Source organism: Peromyscus eremicus, chromosome 2 (assembly GCF_949786415.1).
Source record: "Peromyscus eremicus chromosome 2, PerEre_H2_v1, whole genome shotgun sequence".
NCBI classification, from domain to species: Eukaryota; Metazoa; Chordata; class Mammalia; order Rodentia; family Cricetidae; genus Peromyscus; species Peromyscus eremicus.
The window spans coordinates 123,027,259-123,052,919 of record NC_081417.1 but is presented as its reverse complement, the minus strand read 5'-3'; the positions used below and the strand labels follow the sequence as shown (position 1 = coordinate 123,052,919).

At 40.2% G+C, this 25,661-nt stretch overlaps 2 protein-coding genes across 10 annotated transcripts in view; one reads left to right on the top strand and one right to left on the bottom strand.

Annotated features, from left to right (window-relative positions):
* The first annotated feature begins 11 nt into the window (after positions 1–11).
* Prpf38a (pre-mRNA processing factor 38A) lies at positions 12–16,957 on the top strand. Its single transcript, XM_059254678.1, has 10 exons — positions 12–276; positions 878–1,037; positions 3,369–3,490; positions 6,019–6,104; positions 8,262–8,372; positions 13,148–13,260; positions 14,015–14,041; positions 14,137–14,234; positions 14,869–14,917; positions 16,804–16,957. Exons 1-10 carry the CDS (start codon positions 147–149, stop codon positions 16,844–16,846), a joined length of 939 nt encoding a protein of 312 aa, XP_059110661.1. The 5' UTR covers positions 12–146; the 3' UTR covers positions 16,847–16,957.
* Positions 5,122–25,661, bottom strand: part of Tut4 (terminal uridylyl transferase 4) — a 140,801-nt gene continuing 120,261 nt past the window's right edge. For 4 of the 9 annotated variants that reach the window (XM_059254668.1, XM_059254670.1, XM_059254675.1 and 1 more), the window contains exons 29-30: positions 24,582–24,737; positions 23,406–24,015 (exon numbers count right to left, since the gene is read on the bottom strand). In XM_059254668.1, coding sequence (XP_059110651.1) covers positions 23,945–24,015; positions 24,582–24,737 — 227 coding nt within the window. In that variant the 3' untranslated portion in view covers positions 23,406–23,944. Of the gene's footprint in view, positions 5,333–17,969; positions 18,085–23,405; positions 24,016–24,581; positions 24,738–25,661 lie in introns of those variants that run through there. The other 5 variants (XM_059254671.1, XM_059254672.1, XM_059254676.1 and 2 more) reach the window with 3 other exon arrangements.

The following is a 25,661-nucleotide window of genomic DNA, read 5'->3' as shown; positions in this document are numbered from 1 at the left end:
AAAGGGTTGGGCGCCGCAATTTCCGGTTCCAAGCTAGTGGCTTGCAGCTCTTAGAAAGGTTTCCTCCGCCTCTGGACGTCTTTTTTGAAAACCTGGATTTGACGTATTGAAGAAGCCGACGGAAATAGAATCGAAAGCGTTCTAAGATGGCGAACCGTACGGTCAAGGATGCCCACAGCATTCATGGCACCAACCCTCAGTATCTTGTGGAGAAGATCATTCGGACGCGGATCTATGAGTCAAAGTACTGGAAAGAAGAGTGCTTTGGACTTACGGGTGAGTGACTGCGCGCCACCCGCGTCTCGGCCTGCGGCTGGTTCCTTGTGGCTCAGTGAGGAAGGATAGACTCTCGGGTGCTGGTACTGGAGTAGAGTATGTCAGCCATTCATATCAACTGCTCTGTGCCCTGTCTTGTACTGCATAGGACACAGACAAATCTGGCAGGGTCTGCTTTGGTGCTGAAGGATTTCTTTTGGTTCTTTGAGCCGTTCCAGGCTGCCCTCGAACTCAGAGGTCCGCCTACCTCTGCCGCCCGAGTGTTGGCATTTAAAGGCGTGCGCCGCCAATGCCCAGCATCTGGTGGTAATGACAGGACTTTTCCCTCCACGATTTGTTGTATAAAGATTGAGGACTCACGAGTCCCATCTTCTTTGGCCGACTACAGACAACTAATGAGGACTGGGATAAGGGGTATTTCTTTCTTCAGTGGGGTAGTTCCAGGCAGTCATTTTCATTACTATTGTTAATAAGCTCTGTTCTCCTAATACTAAATTCTTGTTGACTGACTCTAAACCTTCAACTGCTTCACCTACTAACCAAGGAAAGCTAAGACCTTTACTATGTCTAAGATGTCACTGTTTGTGTTTGGTTATTTCAGCTGAACTTGTAGTCGACAAAGCCATGGAGTTAAGGTTCGTGGGTGGTGTCTACGGTGGAAACATAAAGCCAACTCCCTTTCTGTGTTTAACCTTGAAGATGCTTCAGATTCAACCTGAGAAGGATATCATTGTTGAGTTCATAAAAAATGAAGATTTCAAGTGAGTACAATTTTGACTAGTACAAAAATTTTAGTGGCTCAAAATTGGGCTTTGTTAGTAGGACTGAGTGTTGTGTGTCTCATTTCCACAGGCTTTTGCCCTTGAACTTGTATTTTGGCTGTTGTGGTTATGTATATCAGTCTTGGTAACCTCCCCCTTCCTCAAGAGTATTTCACAAATAATATACACAATAAATATACACAAATATATGTACACACACACACACCTATTGACTGTGGTCTTCTTTAATTTTTTCAGCTTCCCAATGCATGGTAAACATAATCAGCTGTTCCATCTTATCCACTCTCTAGCAGTTCAGAGTAGGTATAATAGCTGACCAAGTACCACATGTGTTTTAAGGGCTTTATATATAGTGATTCATTTTGTTGTTACACCACTGCTTTAAAAATAGAATGCCTATTTTACATGGGAAGAAACTGAGACACAGAGCAGGTGTAAGGAGTTTGCCTAAGGTCAGACCAGTCAGTGGCAGGTCTGGGGCTGAGGTAAAGCTTGGAAGTAGAACAAATGCAGGCATCTGGGTGTGACCCCCGCTGTACTGGGGAGGCAAAGCTGGCTTCAGAGTACACTTGCTTTTTGTGAGTTGTTTTGTGTTTTGATTGAGATAGCACCTCATGGTGTAGTCCTGACCGGCCTGGTGTTTATGGCAGTTCTGTGTCCTCTGCTTCCTGAGGGCAGGGCCTCAGCTATGATTCATGTCAGAATATGCATTGTAGCATGAGTCTTAAAAGTTCTTATTAATAAAAATCAAACCCAGAGGCCAGTTATTGGGGTCAATGCTGGTAGATCAGAGAGACAGAACAAGCCACCTTGCCAGTTCCTCAGCTGGTCCTGTTTCCTCAGACTGGAAGCCTCTGACTCCTCATCCAGAATGAATCTCAGCTGAACTGTGTTGCTCCAAAGCCTTGAAAGCTTAACCAGCCAAATGCTGCTAGTTTCTGGTCCTCAATGCCTTATAAACCTTTCTGCTTTCTACCACCACTCCCTGGGATTAAAGGCTGCTTTCTGGGATTAAAGGCGTGAGTCACCATGCCTGGCTGTTTCCAATGCGGCCTTGAACTCACAGAGATCCAGAGGGATTTCTGTCTCTGGAATGCTAGGATTAAAGGCGCGTGCTACCACTGCCTAACCTCTATGTTTAATATTGTGGCTTTTCTGTTCTCTGACCCCAGATAAGTTTATTAGGATACACAATATTTTGGGCAACACAATATCACCACAATGCATGTTCTTTGTTATACTGCTCTTCTCATCCGAGGAAGCTTGGATTTCAAATGGAGATTTGAATAAGGAATTGGATACATGAGATAAAGAAAAGGAAGGAATGTTACAAAGAATGAACTAGAAAAATAGCTCGGCTGGGCGGTGGTGGCACACGCCTTTAATCCCAGCACTCGGGAGGCAGAGGCAGGCGGATCTTTGTGAGTTCAAGGCCAGCCTGGTCTCCAAAGCGAATTCCAGGAAAGGCGCAAAGCTACACAGAGAAACCCTGTCTCGAAAAACAAAAAAAAAAGAAAAAAAAAAAACACACACAAAAAAAAAAAAGAAAAATAGCTCAATTTGTAAGGACTTAATAATGCTCCTGTCCTTTTAACAGTTTTCCTTGCATTGATTTATGGCACCAAGGCTGTAAATTAGGTTGCAGCTTCTCCATTTTAGAGGTTGAGAAAACAAATCCCATGTCTGCTATCAAAGTTAGTAATGTATGAGATCAGAATTTTTCATTTATTTATTTATTTTTATTTTTCGAGACAGGGTTTCTCTGTGTATGGCTGGCTATCCTGGAACTCACTCTGTAGCCCAGGCTGGCCTTGAACTCACAGAGACCCACCTGCCTCTGCCTCTCGAGTGCTGGGATTAAAGGCATGCACCACCACCACCACCACCACCACCACCACCACCACCACCACCACCAAGCAAGATCAGAATTTTAACCTCTATGACTTTGACCTTTTTCCAGAACATATGTTTGTGGCTATGTATGCTTGTTCTAGCATTGTTATAAAATGTATATAATGCCTTGTTGTTAAATTTATTATCTTTTTGGAATCTTAGGCTAATTCTGTTTTATAGATGATATATCTGAAAGTTGAGCAACGTGTACCAAGCTCCCATAGACAGTAATCTATTAGGAAGTTCATATTTTAGCCATCATCTGTTCTATGGTACCTTCAGAATTATGGCTTTCTTATCTGATAACAAGAAAAACAAAACAAAATACTTTTATCTACTATTGTCATGAGAAAAGCCAGCTATAAAACTCAGAAATTCTTAGGATGGCCTGTTGTTTCAATGTCCTCTCTGTGTTAGGTATGTCCGGATGTTGGGGGCACTTTACATGAGGCTGACAGGAACTGCAATTGATTGCTACAAGTACTTGGAGCCTTTGTACAATGACTATCGAAAAATCAAGAGCCAGAACCGGAATGGGGGTGAGTATGATACCAAGTCTCTAGACTGTTAGTCGTTGGCCAGTTGTATTCTACCTGGATCTCTACTCATTTTCACATACACGAAATGTTCCTCTCCATCTGCCTTATTACTGTCTTCATCCAAATTTTCCATCTCCCTCACTGGATGCATTAGCTTCTGGTTGGCCTTAACCCTTTTGGCACTTGGCTGCCTCCCTTTCCTGCTGCATTTTATGGTAAACAACTGATTTATATGAGCTATATCTTCCACACCTGCTCCATCCACAAGATCTAGAAGCTTCAAAATGGTTTCTCTATAAAATCTGACTTAGCCTGTCCAAAGTCATTTTCCAAGTACTATAGCCTTTTTTTTTTTTCCTGCAGGCTACTCCATGCTATACTTTTAGACTAAGTGGATCTATGTTATTCATGCAGGATTCCACTGAAAATGCTAAGCATATCCAAAGAGACAGCTCTGTACGTTTTATACATACATCTTGGTTTTGTTTTGTCTTGTTTTGAGGGCATGTGGCATGTTGAAGCTGACCTTCAACACTGTAGCTAAGGAGGACTTCAGACTTCTGATTCTCTGGCCTCTGCCTCCTCAGCATGGGAATTACAGGTGTGCATGACTATGCCTGTCTTTTTGGGGGGAAGGGGAGGAAGGAGCAGTATTGGAGACCTGAATCTAGGGCATCATGCATATGAGAAGTGTCCTGCCACTGAGTTCCAGGCCTTGCCCTCAGAGGTACACCTTCTATGTTAAGGAAGGCTTTGTGATAATACAACCAGAACCTCTCAATTGGAGAGAGACACCTTTCTTCTTTGGAATATAGAAGATTTAATATAAGTTGAATATTCCTTATTCAAAATGGCTTAGAACCAGAGTGTTGTAAATTTCAACATTTTAGATTTTGGAATGGTTGTATAAACCATCAGATAGTATCTCCATCCAGAAACCTCTAATACTTCAAAATCCAAAACATAATGAGTATCATGTCCATGTTCAAAAAGTTTCAGATTTGAGATCATTTCGAATTTAGGATTTTTTGTCTTAGGCATTCTCAATCTGTATTGTGCTGTAAACTTTTATTAATATATTTCTTCACTGAACTAATATGTATTGAGAATTGATATGCCCAGTGTTATGCCAGGGACTGGAGTCAACATGGTGAACAGATGGATGTGACTGTTGTCGTTTTTTGAATGAGTTACTTATATTGTAGTAAACTAAGATGGGATTTCTCAAAGTGTTGACCGTTTAGGCTAGGTAATTCTTTGCTCTGTAGTAGTCCTGTACATGGCAATATGTTCAGCAGCGTCCCTGTACACTCGCTAATGGACACAGCTAGCATTTCCTGTAAGTAAGGTAATAGAGGTATACAAAGTCACTTGTAGTTAGGACTATAAAACTAAGATAATATTAAGAAGGAGATTCTAAAAAAACATGTCATTTTTGTGCTATAAAAAATAGTAGTCGCCAGGCGGTGGTGGCGCACGCCTTTAATCCCAGCACTCGGGAGGCAGAGCCAGGCGGATCTCTGTGAGTTCGAGGCCAGCCTGGGCTACCAAGTGAGTTCCAGGAAAGGTGCAAAGCTGCACAGAGAAACCTTGTCTTGAAAAACCAAAAAAAAAAAAAAAAAATAGTAGTCTTTGTTTTAATATTTTATTTCTTGTGTGTGTCTTATGTTTGTGATTGTGATCGTAAGTAAGCACATGTGTGCTCTGGTGCATATGTAGAAGTCAAAAAACAAATCTAAAAATTGGTCCACTTTTTCCACTGTGGGCTCCTGGGATCAAACGCAGATCATCAGGCTTGGGTGGCAAGTGCTTTTACCTGCTGGGCTACCTCACCATGGGCCCCTAAAAGAGAAAGAATTGTATATTCAGGGACATTATTGGCTAATGTGAGAAATTATAATTAAGTGACCTATTAGAATTTATAATCTTGAGTTATCTACTCAGTGTTATCCTACATAATTCAAGACTCTTTGTGTTTACTTTTGTGTTTGTCTCCTGCTTTTTGTTTTGTGGTGTTGATAAAAATCGAACCTAGCACTTCATACATACAAGGCAAGTGCCCTACCACTGAACTATGCCCACAGCCCATTTTTTGTTACTTGGAGCAGGCTCATTCATTTCTTAGTCCCTTGTTTCTGAAGAGGCTTGATTGGACTGATACTTCCTGTCAAGTCTGACTTAAGCCTGGGACCCAGATGATGGAGGGATAGAACACATTCCGTTTTCCTCTAACGTCTGCACATGTACTGTGGCAAGAGCATGCACACTTGTTTGCATGTGCATATGCAATAAATAAATAAATAAGTAATTAAAAATTTTAAAGAGGTTAGGGATATAGCTCAGTGGCAGAGCACTAGCTAGGCAAAGACAAGGCCCCAGGTTCAGTCCCCATCTTCAAAATAAATAAATAAATAAATACAGAGGCGTGGCCTGTAGGGAGCTTCATATAAAATATCATGATTCTTTGACTTTTTATTAACTAAGTCTATCGTTTCCAGGTTGCTTGAAGTAATCATTTTCTCTTCCAGAGTTTGAACTGATGCACGTAGATGAGTTCATTGATGAACTTCTGCACAGTGAGAGAGTCTGTGATATCATTTTGCCCCGGCTACAGGTATGAGACATGGGTCTATTATCAGAGTCACCTTTTACCTCCCACACAAACACAAATACATATTGAAACACTGAAGTCTTAAGGATTGTCTTCATAAGTCCTTATGTCAAACTTTATACAGGACAGGGAATGAGGTAGAAGCAGGCATGTTTCAAGGCTAGGGCTTTGGAAATGAAAGTTAGAGAAAAGGTTTCTTCTTCAGGATGTATTCTCACAGGCATTGTAGCTGCTCTCTTTTGTTTTAAATGGTGAGCTAGGCTATGAAACAGAAAAAAAGGAACTTGGAATGAGAAAGTGAACACTCAATCCCTTAAACTTCTTGTTTATCATCCTGCCTCACATCCCGAGTGATGATTATCCACAAAGCACCCTTCAAGGTTGTGGGGTGGTTGCTGGTGTTTTGTTTTTTGTTTTGTTGTGTTTTTTGATACTCTTGACCATAGAGCAGTAACTGGCCTGAAACTGACCCTATAAACCTGGCTATCCTCTTGCCTCTCTCTTCAGGTGCTGGGATTATAAGCTTGTACCACCATGCCTGGTTAAGATTTTGATTTTTTGTTTTAAAACTACTGTTGCAAAATACAAAGAGAAGAAAAATATGGTTGGTAACCTAAAGAGAAATGGAATGTGCTGTAGTGGAGAGTTGACTGGATAAGGATTTAACCTAAGTTCCTGTATGATTATAGAACCCTATCTGGAAAGTGGTAAATTCCTGTTGAAAAGAATAAAAGGGGAGAGGAGGCTTGGCTCAAAGGAAATTGTGCCAGGTATGGTGATGCATGCTTTTAGTCCCAGGGTTTAGGGGGCAGAGACAGGCAATTTTCTATGAGTTTAAGGCCAGCCGGGTCTACATTGTAATTTCGAGGCTAGCCGGGGTTACATAGTGAGACAAAAAAGGAAGGAAGGAATCACGAAATCATTCTGCTTAGTATGTAATTAGAGGAAAAGAAGCCAGGTGAATCATGGTATTTGTGACTGTTTCCACTAGTTCTTCCCTTATATCTCTAAAGTAGACCTGCAGGACAATTTAAAAAGATGGAAGAGATTTACTATCTTGATTGTAGTGGAAATTTCAAGTGTGTATTTATACACGTGCTCACACTCACAGATAAAACTTTTAAACATTGAGAGAGAAAAAAAGCCTCCACTGAAAGGATGTTGTGGCACAGGCCTTTCATCCCAGAACTTGGGTGGAAGTCTCTGAATTTGAGGCCATCCTGGTCTAGTTCTAGGACAACAAAGCCTTCATAGTGAGACCCTGTCTCAAAAAACAAACAAACAATGAAAAAACAAAAACAAAACCACCTCATGCTGGGGAAGTGCCTCAGTGAGTAAGGGTACTTGTTCTGTACACATGAGGACCTGAGTTCAAATCCCCAGCACCCATGTACAAAGCATGGCTTCTAAGTGCCTTCCAAGCTTGGCAGACAGATCCCTAGAACTTGCTAGCCAAATAGCAGAGCCGAAATGACAGGCTTCCAGTTGAGAGAAAGACTGTCTCCATGCAGTAGGATAGGGAGAAACAGAAGACACCCAAGGTCCTGGTTGGCCTTCCATGAATAAGCATGGGCACATATATTTGACCATTCATCACATGTACCACAAATTAACCTATTTGTCTGTATAAAATTAAAATATTTGCTTTTTAATTTTATTATTTACTAATCATTATTAGTGGAGTGTGCATGCCAAGGCATGTAAGGGCCAGAGGACAGTTTTTAAGAATCAGTTCTTACCCTCAACCAGAGAATGCCAGAAGAGGTCATTGGATCCTCTGGAACTGGTGAGCCACCATGTGGATATTGGGGACAGAACTCAGGTCCTCTCCAAGTGCAGCAAGTGTTCTCAATTGCTGAATCATCTCTCCAGCCCTGAGGTTAACATTTTTGACTACACACAAACTGATTGACAGTCCAGTGATCTTATAGTATAAGACCACAGTAAACAGAACCGATTGAAAATGAACTTGTTCTGTTCAGCATTCTGTTTATGTTTGTAGTGGAAAGTAAAAGAGATACATATTCCAGGTATACTGACTTCTTAGGAAAGTCTTGAAGTGTAGTAATATTATAGGGAGCTGTTGCTCCACAGCTTTTCAGTGTTAGGATCAGGACCAGGAGGAAATAGCAATGACTTAACTTTTCCTCTGTTCTCTAGAAACGCTATGTGCTGGAGGAAGCTGAACAACTGGAGCCCCGAGTTAGTGCTCTAGAAGAGGATATGGATGATGTGGAATCCAGTGAAGAGGAGGAAGAAGAAGATGAGAAGGTAAGGCATATGAAAGCTTTAAGGAGTAGGAAGGAAGGAAGTAGCCCTTATGTTTCAAGTTTTCGTTTTTAAATTAATGATGATTTTTTTTTTACTTTTTTTTGTTTTGTTTTGTTTTTTTCCAGACAGGGTTTCTGTCTGTAGCCCTGGCTATCCTGGAACTCACTCTGTAGACCAGGCTGGCCTCAAACTCACAGAGGTCCACCTGCCTCTGCCTCCCAAGTGCTAGGATGAAAGGCGTGTGCCACCACCACCAGCCTCTTTAAATCCTTTGTGAATTAATTACTTTTGGGGTCCTTTTGGACAAGGAGGGTCCTATTATGTGGATCAGGCTATATAGACATTTCAGATCTGCCTCAGGGATGCTAGCCTACTAAAGAAGACCTTATATTCTAATTAAAATGACTGTTAGAGTCAAATACCCCTTGGCTTGAATGCCTCAGCCCTGTCATAGCAGTGGTATGATCTTAATAGTCCTGATTTTTCTCCCTTTGTGTGAGGGACTGAATCCACAGTCTCAGGCTAATAGTACTTTTCTCTGAAGATTGATGTGTTCATGAAGATCTTAGTATATCTCCACATAGTTGGTTAATGAATGGTAGCTATTAAAAACTTGGATAAAACATTTGTCATGCTTGAACACACTCTAAGGAGGGAAGTTAACTACTGCATAGTCAAGTTTTGTCAGAACTAATAATTATAGTGCTGAAAAGCTTGAAAACAGTCACGCTCCCCAGGTGTCAATGACTGAGGAAGTCAGGTAGATTATTAACATGATTATTAAGCAGCCATTAAAAATGATAATGCGGCCGGGCGGTGGTGGCGCACGCCTTTAATCCTAGCACTCAGGAGGCAGAGCCAGGCGGATCTCTGTGAGTTCGAGGCCGGCCTGGGCTACCAAGTGAGTTCCAGGAAAGGCTCAAAGCTACACAGAGAAACCCTGTCTCGAAAAACAAAAAAAAAAACCAAAAAAGGTAATGCGAAAGTGCTTATAGTAAAATAGCTCTAAAGCATTTGTAATTAAATTCTAGGAAACATTATACATAGTAAGGTCCAGAAGGAGATATAAGAAATGGTAGCCTTGTGGGCGTGGTGGCATACACCTTTCATTCTAGCTCTCCAAAGAGGCAGAAACAGATAAAGCCCTGTGAGTCTGAGACTAGCCAGAGTTGCCACAGGAGACCCTGTCCCCAAAACTAAGAAGTTAACCTCAAATTAAGTTTTATGTTGGTGAAACAGTAATCTATTTCCCTCAAGGTGGAATTATCTATTCCTGTCCCCTGTGCTATTTTGTGATCTTCTTTCTTTTCCTCTATTTACCGCATTGCCATCTTTGTCACAAGTTGTGGATGTCATTCCATCTGTGACCACTTTCTTCTGCTGGCAAATGTGCGCAATTAGGACATTGCCGCACTGTGTAACCTCACAGAAAGTCTCGAGACTTGGGACGGCGAGCGCCTCTTCCAGCCTCCTTCAGTAGCAGCTTTGCTGCTTCCGCCCCACTGTTTGTCTCCCTCCCCGGCTTAGTTACAGCTCTGTGTGTGTCCGGGTATGTGCACCTGAACGCAGGGGCCCTCGGGACCAGGCGTTAGACTCCCCGGAACTGAGGTTACAGGTTATTATAAGCCACCTGGCGGAGCTGGAATCTGAACCCAGGTCCTCGGCAACAGCAACAAGTACTTTAAACCACTGAGCCATCTCTTCAGCCTCAGGTCCATCTTGATGGAAATGATAGAATCTACTGAGATTATGAGTAGGGTTACATTGAGGGGCTGGAGAGAGAGTTCATCTGCTAAGAGTACTGGCTGGACTACAGCACCCATGTGTCATGGCTCACAAAAGCTTTGAACGCCAGCTCCAGGAGAATCTAACACCCTCTAGTCTCCCAGGACACCCACACATGCAAGTGTGTCTGTGCACTCTCACACATGCACATCCAACCTAAATAACAGTATTTTCAAATATTAAAAAAAAACTACATTGAATTTGTAACAGAATCATGGGAAACAGAGATGATAATGGCATCTATATCCACAAACATGGTATCTATACCTTTAAAGGTTTTAAAGAAGTTTTATATGTAAACTTGTACAATTTACCTACATTCAGAGACCGACCTGGCCCTGACCCCTGGGTTCAATTCTTAGTACTACACACACACACACACACACACACACACACACACACACACACACACAGAGAGAGAGAGAGAGAGAGAGAGAGAGAGAGAGAGAGAGAGAGAGAGAGAGAGAGAGAATTCATGGTTTTCATTTGCAGTTTAGAAAAAAGAAAATATAGGAACTTAAATAGCCATACTATAGGAACAATTTCTAAAAAACAGACATTAAGACCTGGGTGTGGTTGTACAGGTCTGTAATCCCAGCACTAGGAGATAAAGACAGACTAAGAGTTTGAAATCTAGCCTGGGCTACATAGGAGTCTGCAGACCACCTTTAGCAAGACCCTGTCTTAGAATACTAAAACAACAAAAGAAATTAGGCACAATCCCAGAACCCATATATAATATGCTATTGAGAGCACAGTAAGCTCTTTATCAGATTAAATAGTTTATCTGCCCTGTCTGAAATAATCTAAAGTAAGTTTTCAGTTAAAAAAAAAAATACTGGGCTGGAGAGATGGCTCAGGTTAAGAGCACAGGCTGCTCTTCCAGAGGTCCAGAGTTCAATTCCCAGCAACCACATGATGGCTCACAACCATCTATAATGAGATCTGGTGCCCTCTTCTGGCATGCAGGCATACATGCAAGCAGAACACGCTATATATAATAAATAAATCTTTAAAAAAAAAAATACTAAGAGGCATACAGATATATCTACTGTTACATATATGTGTTCACAACCATATGTGTGATGCAGGGAAAACTTCATGTCCTAAAACAGCATATACTAAAGTTAATAGGGTTTATGAGAAGGAAAAAAAAAGTGCTCTCTGACCTATGCAACTTTGTACCAAAAGCAGTAATTGGTGTCTTAGGAGGTGGCAGTCCAGACTGGCAGTTTGCTGAAGTGACCTCAGAGGCTGGACAGGTGGTGCAGCAGTTAAGAGCATGGGTGTTTTTCCAGAGGACAGAGGTTTGATTCCAAGCACCCACATGGCAGCTCACTTTTGTAACTCTAGTTCCAAGGGCTCTGACACCCACTTCTGGCCTTTGCAAGTACTGCATATACAGAGTGCACAAATCATGCATGCAGGGCAAAACACATGCAAATATAAAATAAAAATAATTTAAAATACTTAAACCAAGAGAGGAATACAAACATTGCCATGGATCCTGGGATAATTCAAATGGAGTTTATCAGCTCCCTTTCGAGTGAGTGCAAAAGAAAAGGCCATTCTCTGTGGATCAGAAGTCATGCACATGTCTTCTCTGGGAAATGAACCAATATAGACTTTTTGTAGTTGTTTTATCTTTTAAGGCAGGGTCTTGTGTAACCCAGGCAAGCCTTTAACATGCTGCATAGCTTAAGAGGACATCAAACTCCTGGTCTTCCTGCCTCGGTTTCCAAAGTGCTAGGTGTGAGACACTATGTTTGGCTGACATATTCTCCTCTCATTTCTCATGTTCTCTTTCTCTTGTGGTGTGGGCACTGAGCCATCCCACTTGTCTTGTCTCACTTGTAATGTTAGGATCCACTGCCAGTCAATGCCTAGGTGTGTTATAAAATGGTGAGCTATTCTACTTCTATATCTTCATCTTTTTTTTTATCTAGAATATTCGTAAGGAGAGGAAAACTTCCAAATCAGCATATTAAGTTTTCATAATAATAGTTTAAAGGCTACAGGCCAGAGATACTGTCTCCCTCCCTGCAAAAAGGGTGAATTTCTTATGAAGTAAGATAGGCACACAAAATCGTAGGTTGGTTCTATAGTATCCTCTCAAGGTGATGCTTTTCTGCCATGGGTAACACCATAGTTTAAGCAAATGTGGTGTGTTAATCCATGTAGATACTTAAACCTTTGGCCAGCAGAGACCTCTTATCCAACCACTTCTGGGATTTCTTGATACCTTCACAGCTTTGATAGCTTCCTTGCTTTTTATATGATGGTGGTATGTTCTAGCTTCTACACACATCTAGCCTCTTGTGTACTCCAAGCATGAAAGTACGCATCTGTCCAAGAAGTAGGTAACAATCTGTGTGTTGCTACACTTTGTCTTTTTTTTCTTCCCTAGAAAAGGTCTTTGTCGCTCTGTCTGTCCTGCAACTATCCAGACCAAAATGGCCTCAGACTCATGGAGATCCACCTGCCTCAGCCTTCCTACTGCTGATATTAAAGCCACCATGCCTGGCTCCTGCTGCTACATTTTTGTTAGAGCTAGAAGAAATTATTTTAAAGATTAAAATCCACCGTGAATTTGCATTTAACATTATGGATCTTACATCTATTTCTTTCTTTTACACTGGAAATCCAGCCTAAGGAAATAAGGATTTTTTTCCCCCTCTGTTTTTGGAGACAAGGTTTCTCTGTGTAGCCCTGACTGTCCTAGAACTTGTTTTATAGACCAGACTTGTTTTGTAGATCTGCCTCCCAAATGCTGGGATTAAAAGTGTGTGCCACATAACTGCATTATTTTTCTTATTACTCACAGTCACTGGCTGCTGGTACTGGTAGTTCTTTGTCACTGGGCTACCCCTCTATGTAGTCAGCTCACTGTTATAAAGTGACTTAAAAGATGTACATTGGGAGGGGACAATAACTATGTTCTTGCATGGCTGCCTTTAGTAAAAGCCAGTATTCATCCATCTTGTTTCAAGCTGGAAAGAGTACCATCACCTGACCATCGAAGAAGAAGCTACCGAGACTTGGACAAGCCACGACGGTCTCCTGCACTGCGCTACAGGAGGAGTCGGAGTCGGTCTCCCAGGAGGTAGGGCTGGACCACTACAGCCTTTCAGGGAAGGAAAAATATTACTAGCCTATAATGTTTGCCAGTGTATCTGTTTCCCTATTATTACTGAACCATCACCCATAAAATCCCATTTCTTTAATTTACTTAGTTTGTGGTCAGTGAATAAAGCTGGGCTTGGATATAGTTGTTTGCTCACCTGTTGTGATTATGCATATCCCAGATAGTAGAGATTAACCTTAATAAAGATGGCTAGAGCAGTTTCTCCGTATTTCCCATCCTCCAGCAGCTTAAGTTGGTTACGTTCTGAAGGAGGTGACAGAATTCAAGAGACAACAGGTCCTTCCTGCAAGTGTTTTTCTTGTATCTGCATCATATTTGCTATTATCCCACTGGTCAAAATAAGTTGCATGGCCAGAGTGTTAGAAGTGTACTATAGCCGGGCGGTGGTGGCGCACGCCTTTAATCCCAGCACTTGGGAGGCAGAGGCAGGCGGATCTCTATGAGTTCGAGGCCAGCCTGGTCTCCAAAGCGAGTTCCAGGAAAGGCGCAAAGCTACACAGAGAAACCCTGTCTCGAAAAAAACCAAAAAAAAAAAAAAAAAAAAGTGTACTATATTTAAGACATAGATACAGATAAGAATCAGGAGCCACTGTGTTCAGTCCCTAGCATTCCTCCCTCTTAAAAAAAGGGTGTGTGAACTTTATTTACGTATTTATTTATTATTGCCACTGACAATGTCCAGTGCACTAACCTGCTCTTCCTCTTGCCACAGGCGAAGTAGATCCCCCAAAAGAAGAAGGTGAGTCCTGAGTCATTTCTGACAAGAAGAGGGTTTGAAAGGGGAAGTGGTGGTGTTTATTGCAAAACATGCTGAGCTAGCTGTTTTCTCCATAGCCCTTCCCCACGCCGAGAAAGGCATAGGAGCAAGAGTCCACGACGCCATCGAAGCAGGTCCCGAGACAGACGACACAGATCCCGCTCTAAATCCCCAGGTATAGTATTTGGGCTCTTTCCTGCTTGTCTTAGTAAAGAAATCTAAAAGGAGCATTAAGACTCCTGCAACACAAAATACCTAACTGCACTACTACCTATCAGGAAAGGAAATGGACATGGAATTCAAAAGTGAGACTAGGGCTGGAGAGATGGCTCAGAGGTTAAGAGCACTGGTTGTTCTTCCAGAGGTCCTGAGTTCAATTCCCAGCAACCACATGGTGGCTCACCACCATCTGTAATGAGATCTGGTGCCCTCTTCTGGTATGCAGGCAGAACACTGTATATATAATAAATAAATCTTTAAAAAAAAAAACAAAAAAAAAAGGTGAGACTACTCATTGGACTCTGGTGATGGGATTGCATTTTTATCCAAATTGCAAAAATAATGCCTAGTATATATAATATTGGTCAAAGCCTGTTTCGTGAAGTTAGCCATAATACTCTGGATATATGATTTTATTGCTGCATTCCCTGCCACAACTACCAACCAACCAGAGAGTTGTGATAGGAAGTGGTATCCTCAAAATAGGCCAATAAGGTCGTCGTATGTGAATGAGAGGCATTGGGGGAGGTAAGAATGATAGCCTGCAGGTGGGAGAACAGAAACTCATCCAATGACCTTTTCTTCCCTAGGTCACCACCGTAGTCACAGACATAGGAGTCACTCGAAGTCTCCTGAAAGGTATGGGTTAAACCTCTATTTTAAGAATTTAATCCTGGGCTGGGAAGGTGGCTCATTAGGTACAGTGCTTCTCATGCAAGCATGAGGACTGGAATTCAACCCACAGCATCTATGCTAAAAGCCAGGTCCACCTGAAATCTTAGTGCTGGAGATAGGAAGACCTGATGAGCCAATCAGCCAGCTTCACATTCAGTGAGAGACCTTGTCTCCAAAAGGAAAAGCGGGGAGAGGAGTTAGGAAGACACTTGATGTTTACCTCCGGCTTCCACATGTGCACATGCACATGTACACATTTAAGTCTTTATTTGAAAGCTAAAGCTTCAAATATAACTAAGATGGGAAATTTTGTTTTGATGTGGGTACTGATAGTTCATTACAAGACAAATAAGCTTTTTTTTTTTTTTTTTTTTTTTTTTTTTTTTTTTTTTTGCTTTTTTCCAAGACAGCGTTTCTCTGTGTAGCTTTGCACCTTTCCTGGATCTCACAGAGATCCACCTGCCTCTGCCTCCTGAGTGCTGGGATTAAAAGCGTGTGCCACTACCGCCCGGCTTTTTTTGCATTGAGAATTCCTAGCATTCTATTTCTTTTGCACCTTCTTCTCCTTTTTAGAATTAAAGCTTTGAACAGTGCGGGAGATATAGTCTCAGTGGTTCTGGGCTTTTTTTATTTTTAATTGTGTATATGTGTTTATCTGCATACACTTTGCAGATGCCAGCAGAGGCCAAAGGTATGTAATCCCCAGGAACTGCAGTTATTGTGAGCCACCCAATGTGGGGGATGAGAACTGAACTTATGTCCTCTATAACAGTGCCTGCTCTTAACCACTGAGCTGTTTCTCTAGCCCAAGAACTAAATTTGAAAACAACAGTTGAGCCCTTGGACAAGTCATTTTTAAGTGATCTTCATTAGAACCCTGTGGGCCATGTACCCTAGAATATATCCATAGGCATATTCTTACACTATGAAGCAGTTGATTAGTGCAAATTCTAGGTAATAATGCTTGGCTCAGAGCGCTGTTCAGAACCATAAAAAACAAACAGAAACAAAAACAAAAAACCAACTGATAGTATCTCAATGGCTTGAAGGAAAAAAATGCTTGCTAGGCAGAGGGGTCTAAATCCTCAGAAACAACTTAAAAAGCCAGGCAGGTGATTTACTACTGCCTTGAATCACAGCACTCTGGATAGGATCCTCAAGACAAGAAAGAAGACTAGCTTCATTTTGAGCTCTAGTTTCAGTTGAGAGATCCATTTTCTTTCTGTTCCTGAGATAAACAGCATGACCCAAAGCAACAGGTTTATTTCAGATTATACTTCCAGGTAACAGTCTGTGATTGAGGGAAGTCGGGGTAGGCACTCAAGAAAGAACCATGGAGGAAAGCTGCTTCCTCACTCTCTGGTTAGTTTTACAGAACCTAGACCCAACTACCTTGTGATGGTGCTGCGCTCAGCAGGCTGGGCCTCCTACATCATATAAGACAGTCTCTCACCGACTGGTGAAAAGCCAGTCTAATGTAGACAAATCCTCAATTGAGAGTCCTTTTTCCTAGGTCACTGGATTGTGTCAAGTTGACAATAAAAACCAGCACATCCTGCCTCAAAAGAGCACTCAAGGAAGACACAAGGGTCACAATTCCCAGTCTTTACATGCATATACACTCAAGTGCGTGTGCACATGTATACAGGCATGCAACACACACAAATAAAACTCTGCTGGGTATGGTGATGCACACCTGTAATCCCAGCCCTGGGGAGGCAGAAGTGGGAGACTGTCAACAAAACACGGAGTGCATCTAATGTTTACGTCATCTCTGTGCATCAGTGTCAGCATACTATGATAGCCTTCCTTATTTGCTCCTCAACTTAATGATTTATGTCCCATTCCAGGTCTAAGAAAAGCCACAAGAAGAGCCGGAGAGGAAATGAGTAATGGATTCATTTTGACTTTTGTCCAGATGGCTTCCTGTGGATATGAGAAGAGTATGTTTAGGGAAAGGATCAAGATCTCCTCTTCAGGCAGCTATGAGTATTTTGGGTTTTTAAAAAATCAAGTTGTTTGGTTGGTTTTTGTTTTGTTTTTATTTTAATATTACAGAGGTGCTAAGTTTTGTATCTCTTTGAATTATAATCAACATCTTTGAAGGGTGTTTTTGACCAAATCAAGGTCAGGTTTTGACCTAACCAACTATGGTTATTCATACTTAAAAAGGGTCAAGAGGATCTGGGAGTTGGGGAGATTCATGAGAATGAAGAGATGTAGACACATGGTGATCCTTTTCTTATTTGTAATTAAACCGGACACAGTTGTCATTTTTCTTTAGTTTCTGCTTTCTCTATGAAAACCTGAGAGTTCTGTGGTTGATGCTTCTGTGACCCAGCTAGTAAAGCATAGTAATTCCTAACTTCTCATTAACTACAGACATGCAAAGTTACCAGTTAGCAGTTTTATAAGAACAAAATACGTTCAAACGTAAAGGTTTTTCTGGATTTCTTTTTAATTCCGTTTCATTAAACAATTCAACATGATTGCACTTAACATCCTTTATACAAGCCAAGTATGGTGATTCACACCTGTAATCTCAACACAGGCTGAAGCAGTGTATGGTTTGTAGTTTTGACCTAAGTTGCTAGATAACATTAGAGACTGCTTTTAGAAGGGATGGGAGTGAGAGGGCTATGGTAATGAAAATGACACATTCAGTTTAGCAAGTTGAAGACATGGAGGGTATTTCTACATGGATGGAAATAGGGACTAGTGGGGCTCAGCAGAGTGATCTAGGCCAGAACTAAGAATTGTCAACGATGTTTAGAGGCCCAAGGGAGTATGACTAGATTTAAGGTCAAACAGAAGCACCACAGGCAATGCCAACATTTGGGACTAGTAATACAGGTCACCTAGTAAATATTGGAATGAGCCGTTCACAAAGGTAGAAGAATCAGTAAGTCAAGGATACGGAAGGGTCTGAAAATGTAAAAGCTTTACTAAGTCTGTAGGCACTGACACTAGAGAGTATTATATCTTAGCTAAAACAGTTCCTTTTGCCTGCACTTACCTTTCCTCCTTTAAGGGGGTAGAAATGATTGACTTCTTGTAACTCTAATCCTAAGAAGAATTGTAAAGACCAGCTGCCTTATAGGAACCAGCTTCTCAGGAAGTAGTATCTGGTCCTAGAATAAACATTTCTATTGTTTGCTGTTGCCTGGGGGACTGTTGTAGCAATATTAAAAGCAGTTTTTATCAGTTTGCACTTTCATATTTTTTAATGATTCTCCTAACCATAATACTTAAACTAATAGTTTTATGACCTATTATAGCATATGGATACAACTATATATTTTGGCTTTTAAAATTAAATACAAGCATTTCCACTCAGGTTTGGTAGATACCTCAAAGTTGTTTCTTACTGAGGTGATTTAGGTGGAAAGAGATGCCTCTGGCTACATGATCCATGGGCCAACCAAGTACCATCAGTTAAAAAACAATTTAATATTAAGGTAGATTTAAGTAACAATAAACCTACAACAAAAAGCCCCCAACAATATTTTAAGAGAAACCTTTCCAAATTTTAAAGTATACATTAGATGGTGGAATCTGGATCAAGGGCAACAAGAAGCATAATAACCCTACTACTTAATTAGAACAAAAGAGATAAGGGTGAGTAGGACAGGTTGAATTATTAGAGACCATTTTGACAAACCACAGAATTATAGAGATGACATTTTAAGGAAAGATTTCTGTCATCTGTTTTATTATTTCATGAGGCCCTTGAATGGTAGCTTTAAAACTTTTAGGTTACAACGTAGTCTTAGAAATATGTTTTATATCTCAATTATACACATGCCTATATTCTTCGTACTGAAACAGGCTTTAAGAAAAAATTATGCAGGCCATGCAGTAGTAGCACATGCCTTTAATCCCAGAACTCAGGAAGCAGGGGCAGGTGGATCTCTAAGTTCTAGACCAGCCTGGTCTACAGAATCAGTTCTGAGACAGCCAGAGCTACACAGAAAAATCCTGTCTTGGAAAACAAAACAAAACAAATTGTGAAAAATGCATTCATATTAGTTTTATTATTAAGATTTTTTTAAGAAAGATTTGTGGCCGGGTGGTGGTGGCACACATCTTTAATCCCAGCACTCGGGAGGCAGAGCCAGGCGGATCTCTGTGAGTTCGAGGCCAGCCTGGACTACAGAGTGAGTTCCAGGAAAGGCGCAAAGCTACACAGAGAAACCCTGTCTCGAACCCCCCCCCACCCTCCCAAAAAAAAAAAAAAAAAAAAAAAAAAAAAAAGAAAGAAAGAAAGAAAGATTTGTGTGTATGTGCATGTCTCTTGGTGTAGATGCAAGTGTATGTGCAGGTACCGACATAAGCCAGAAAAAGGTGTTGGATTCTTAAACCTGGCAGTTACAGACATTTGTGAGTAACCTGATGTAGAGTGCTGGGGTCCAAACTCATGACTGAACACCAAATGCTTTTAAACACAGAGCCACTGTTCCAGTTCTATAATTAACATTTTTAACCCACTAAATGGATTTCACTTTCCACAAATTGAAATCCAGATCCTTAAAAGCTTACAAAGAACATGATGACCTTAACATTAAGAAATTAAGGACGATGTGTTTTCAGAGAGAAAAGAAGTGGCATACTTGGTTAGTGGCTTGTAATAGAGCAACCCACTGTAACCTCATTAACCTCTTTCTGTTACTCTTCAGTAGTGTAATATGAGTTTTAAACAAAGATCAGAAAATGGCACCACGCCGAATGACCTGAATTTGATCCCTGGGTACTATATGAAGGAAAGAGAAGTCACGCCACGCCTTGGATCTTCATCACATGCATCATGCATCCACATATACAATAATACAAATGAAAAGAGAAAAGGTTTTGTTCATTTCTTTTTATATTAAGCATACTGACTTCTAAGAGAAACATGAAGCTAGGATAATGAAAGTTGCCTCTTCAGTGCTTTACATAACTCTACTTAGGTTTGTGAGTAATCTTGAAATTAGGCTTTCTTATATGGAAAACAGTTGCTGTTTCAATTTCCTAGTCTTCTTCTGAGTCTAGTGAAATCAATTTCCTGTATATAATTAAGTGCCTCACTAGCCCAGGAGACAGGCATCGGTTCCCCAACTTGCTGTAGTTGTTAAAATAGCACATAAGCACACTTTTATAAAGTCTTGTACATATACATGTATGATAATTTGCTAGGATGACTGAAGTTCACCAGATAATAATAGAATTCTTAATTGGTGGATTTTACTGTTTTACATTTTATTTATTTTGTGTGCACACACAAGTAATACATGAAATAAACAGTGACATCCTATCTTCTTCATCAGGAAAGGCAAGCACTTTGGCTGCTTCGCCATCTTGCAAGCCCTACACTTTAACACCTTTTCTTTCAATAAACACATCCACATTATCATTTACAAGGAAAAGTGAGTTGGAAGTTTATAAAATTTTATCTAGGAACCATTCTTATGGAAGGCAATCAGGTAGAAACTGAACTTTTATCCTTTTGGGCCTGGAGAGATGGCTCAGTGAAGAGTGAATACTGCTCTTGCAGAGGCTCTGAGTTTAGTTCCTAGCCCTTCAAGGGGCTTGCAATCACCTGGAACTCTAGCTTCAGGGGACTGAACACCCTCTTAGACTCAGGGCATCTGTGCTCCCAACATAGAGGCATAATTAAACATTTTAAGAACTTTTCATCCTTTTACTCAATCCCATTCACCCTAGCAGAGTAATCTACAAACAGAGCATAAAGAGCATGTATTTTATTTACAGGAGAAAACTTACAGATTGCACAATTGTGTGCATGAAGAGGACTGAACAAATGACACACTTTACCTTTTGAGACGGCCTCATCTATAGCCTTGGCTAGCTTGGAACTGGATGTATAGACCAGGCTAGCTGTGAAAGAGATCTACTTGCCTATGCCTCCCAAGTACTGGGTTTAAAGGTGTGTGCCACCTCATGCAGTTATTAGTGTGATTTTTAATTTTTTTGTTTTTGAAGACAGGGTTTCTCTGTGTAGTCCTGACTGTCCTGGAACTCACTTTGTAGACCAGGCTGACCTCTAATTCACTAACACCCCCTGCCTCTGCCTCCCAAGTGTTGGGACCAAAGGTGTGTACCACCACCTTCTGGCTGATATTCAATAATCTTCATGGGTATTGTTAAAATCGCCTCCATATCAAATGGCACACAAATGGTATCTAAAAATAATTATGATTTTAAGAGTGTGTATGTGTTCTCTATGACTGATCATTTTTTGTACTATTAACTGCTTTTTCAAACAAAACTGAGCTGTTGTGCAAATTATATTCTATTCCTCAGCTTAGAACACAGTTTTGCAAACTCTGAAGGGCAGATATGTTCAGAATTAGTGAATGGAACACTGTCATAGCAGTGAAATGTGGGTTAATAGTATGCTGCCTTCAAGAAAGGGGGGTCTGCGCTCCCAGCATACTGCCTTGTTGGAGTTTTTAGAAGTTTTTTGTTTGTTTTTAGTAAAAACCTCAATTATACACAAAAGCAGAAAGAACATTGAAAAGAGTATCATCCTCTTAATCTCCAGGTGGAATACTTGAATGCTTACAAAACATCTATTTATTTATTTATTATTTAATTAATTATTTTTTAGGCGAGCTTTTGTAGCTCAGGCTGGCATGGAAATCTGTGTAATTGAGGATGACTTAATTTCTATTTACTTACTATTTAATTAATTATTTTTTAGACAGGCTTTTGTAGCTCAGGCTGGCACGGAAAGCTATGTAATTGAGGATGACTTTTAATTGCTTGCTGGCTGTGTGAGACAAGTTCTCACTATGTAACCCCGACTAGCCTGAAACTTGCTATGTAGATCAGGCTGACTTCAAACTCAAGATCTGCCAGTCTCTGCCTCCCATGCACTAGGATTGAAGTTGTATACCATCATGCCTGACAGACCTTAATTTTCTTGATCCTCCTGCTTCCATCTCCAGAATGCTGGGATTGCAGGATGCTCCAAGTTGTTTTTTAACACAAAAGTACAGGGGGATCAGGTATATTGTTAACAAAAGAGCTGACTCTACTTTAAGGTTCTGAATGATACTAATTCTGTAATGTAAAAAAGCAACAGTAAATATACCTGTCCTTAACTTGGGCCTGTAAATATGGCAGGGATACCTCAACCACCTGCATTTCAGGGATATTTCAAATGTCAAGTAGAAAATATGGCAAGAGCCCAAACAGTCTCTTATTTAAGTAATACCCACCGGAGGAAGCAGAACAAAAATAATACCCTATCCTTAAATATAAACTTCTATCTACTATTAGTTTTTGCAAACGTGTAGTTTCAGTTGGCAAATCTAACTGAAGGAAATAATAGAAAAAAAAAAAAAAAAGCTCACTGTAAAAGGAATAGCTAACAAAATATGCCACTACTCTCTCAAGTCTGAATTTCAATATACCATACACTTTATGGTAACATCTTGCTTTATGACTAACTTCATGGCTGAAAATTCCTACAACAGGTGTCACGATCTCAGAACTACCTGTACAGTACAGGTTTATGGTGAAGCTGGTGTATCAAATCTATTGTACTGCCAGTTGTAAAAAGGTACAGCACCCACAATTCTGTATAGTTTATAATAGTATGTTTTACATAGTTAGAGCATTTCTACTATTATAAGGGTATGATATATTCTGCCAGCAGCCAGCCTCACATCTCATGTTTACTGTGTCTGCTAACTGCAACAAGAAGCCAAATAAACTGATTGACAGTATCTAAGTTTAAGCAACTGCGATGTTTGATCAATGATGACATCACCCCATGATGTATTTTTCAGAATACATTTCAGCAGCTACAGGGCTCATGACTGATCACAAGTATTGATAAACAGTCACCATCCTGGCAAATCCCAGGTAGCAGCACAGGGCTCTGAAAGGACAGTCTGGCACATACTAGTTCTTCACTAAAAAATTGTTTTTCCTCTACTTTCCTTTTAAAAGATTTTGGAGGAGGGGCAGGAGGCAGGAATGGGCTGGAGGGAAGGTATTGCTAGGGATTGAACCCAGTGTCTTGCACAAGATAGGAAAGCTCTCTGCAACTCAATTACAACCCCAGGCCTCAAAAGATGTACTTTAAGTCAAACTGTAGCATGTCATTGCTACCTTTGTATTTCACATCATCGTTCTGTTTTCCAGTTTTCAATTTCAGTGATAAAATGGACATAGTATCTGCTCCTACCACCTCCATATGGTAGTTGTAAAAATCCAATAAAATGAAGGAAAGGACCTTTCAATCTCTAGAACTAAGTCTGATTTAGAATAGTCACTGGGAGTAAAATACTTCCATTATTACAATGTATTCCTATCATCTAAACCAGATGAATTAACCAAATTTGACTCTTGTCAAAAAGATTTATTAACTTAAAATAGAACTTCAAATACAGACAAAAGCAACTTTCCATTCAAGTTTGAATATATTCAACATACAAGTATGTAAAAGAAAATTTTTTTTAATCTTTATGTTGTAATTTTATTTATTTATTTTTTTTTACCTTTTAAAAAGTTTTTGGCACTACAAGGTTCTGTAAAGAATAGAAGTGACAAATTTAAAACACATGAAATCCTTTCCTAATCCTTAAGAACAATATATATAAAGTCTGAAGCAACCAAAGTATGAATACAGCTAATAGAAAATAAAGAATGTAATTTTTTAAATTCTCTCTTTATACAATTCATCAAGATTAAACAAAACATAAAATTCCCTTAAAAATAGGGTAATAAAATAGATGAAATTTGTATCACTCATTTTAGTGATACCAGTAAAAACTATAGTTCATATTTATATACAAATAATACAGTGTTTAAAAACAGTCTTAGAATTTAAATAAGCTATCTAAACGTGTGTTAAAATTTTAAATCAGGACCTGATTTGTTTTGCTTTCCTTAAATGTCACTTTTTCTGCTGAGTGTAACTGACACTGAGGTACGGATACCCTTGAGACAGCAGGATTGGTTGGTTGCTGTGGGCTGGCATTACTCCGACACATTTCCTCTTGGTGGGTGGGGACAACGCTCTCTACAGCGACGGGCAGCACATCTGTCTGCTGGAAATAACATAGACAGTAGACTCAAAGACTTGTGCCTACTTAGCTCACAACAGCTTAAAATAAATTTGTAACTAGTCATATAGCACTTAAAACATTCACGTAATAAAAGCAGCATGACAAAACATTTGGAGGGAGGAGGCAAATCTAGTGTATGAAGAAAGGAAACAAAACCACACAAGAAACCAGGGAAAGAAACCCCACACAGAAATCCTGCAAATTCTCCTACAACGGACAGAGCTTCCTCAGCTCTAGAGCTCTGCTAAAGAGAAAAATCCAACCACAGTCAAGGTACTGCCATGCACTCTTGAACAGTGGTTCTCAACCTTCCTAATACTGCAACCCTTTAATATAGTCCTTGTGTTGTGGTGACCCCAACCACCACAACCCGTTTTCATTGTTACTTCATGACTCTAATTTTGCTACTATTATGAATCGTAACGTAATATCTGTGTTAAATATTTACTGAATGCATGAATGTTACTCCTAGATTCTGGTCTCCACTGAGATTCCCAGCTTAGAATAATAGCCACCCAGCTTGATAACTGATTTGTAAGCACTGGTACCTTGAGCGTAGAAGGGCTTGGGCTGAAATCTTGGATTTCCCTGATGCATGAAGTTTTGATGCAAACCATAAGGCCACGAAGCTGGGACAAGGGGGAAATGGGGACGTGGTGCATGTTCCCATGGAATTGGAGGAGTCAGTCCTCGAAAGCGTGGTTCTGCATTCCAACAAGAAAAGAAAACCACATTTAAAATACTAGTTTACTAATTCAAATATTCCTTCATTCCAGAGATATACTGAATAACTACCATCAACTATGTATTATGCTAAATTCAGATATCAAAGTTCTTTTAAAGAAGCAAGTATTATTATTTGTTCAAGTTACTTGTGTACATGATGTATACAATAATACGCCAGTTATACCAAATAGGGCTGATGCAGAATTTGAAGGTGAGAGGTTTTCTTACAAAGACTAACCAGAATTTTAACAAAGAGACAAAAGTGGCAGAATGGGCATTTTTAGAGAGAAGAATGTATAAAAGGCAAGAAAGTTTGGGACTAGAAAACATTCAGGAACAAGAGGTCAAAGGAGAAATGGTCAAGCTGAGCATGGTGGCACACACCTTTAATCCCAACACTTGAGGCAGAGGCAGGTAAGTCCAGGGCAGCCAGAGCTACACAGAGAGACCCTGTCTCAAAAAGCAAAAACAACACACACACAAAACAACACCCTAACAAACAGGAAGATGAAGAAATGGGTCAGGTAGGTGGGGATACACATCTGAAAGAATCTTAATACATCATGCTACAAAATTGATGTTTTTACCATTATGATAATGTCAATTAGGCCAGAATCCCAGGACTGGAGGAAGCTTGTACAAAAAGGTTGAGGTACTGTGGTTGAAAACTTGGGTTTTGGAACCAAACATATATAGGTTCAAATCACAGTTCTGAAAATTACTATGGCTCCTTTTTGAACCTCAGGTTGTAAAAGATGATCGAAAAGAAAACTTAAGTTAACACAAGCTCTGGAAAATAAACAAGAAGACACACACACATACTCACTCTCTCTCTCTGGATCCAGGCAAAGTGGATAAAAGTACTTTCTCCAACAGCCTGAACTTGAGTCCAGAAATTCTCA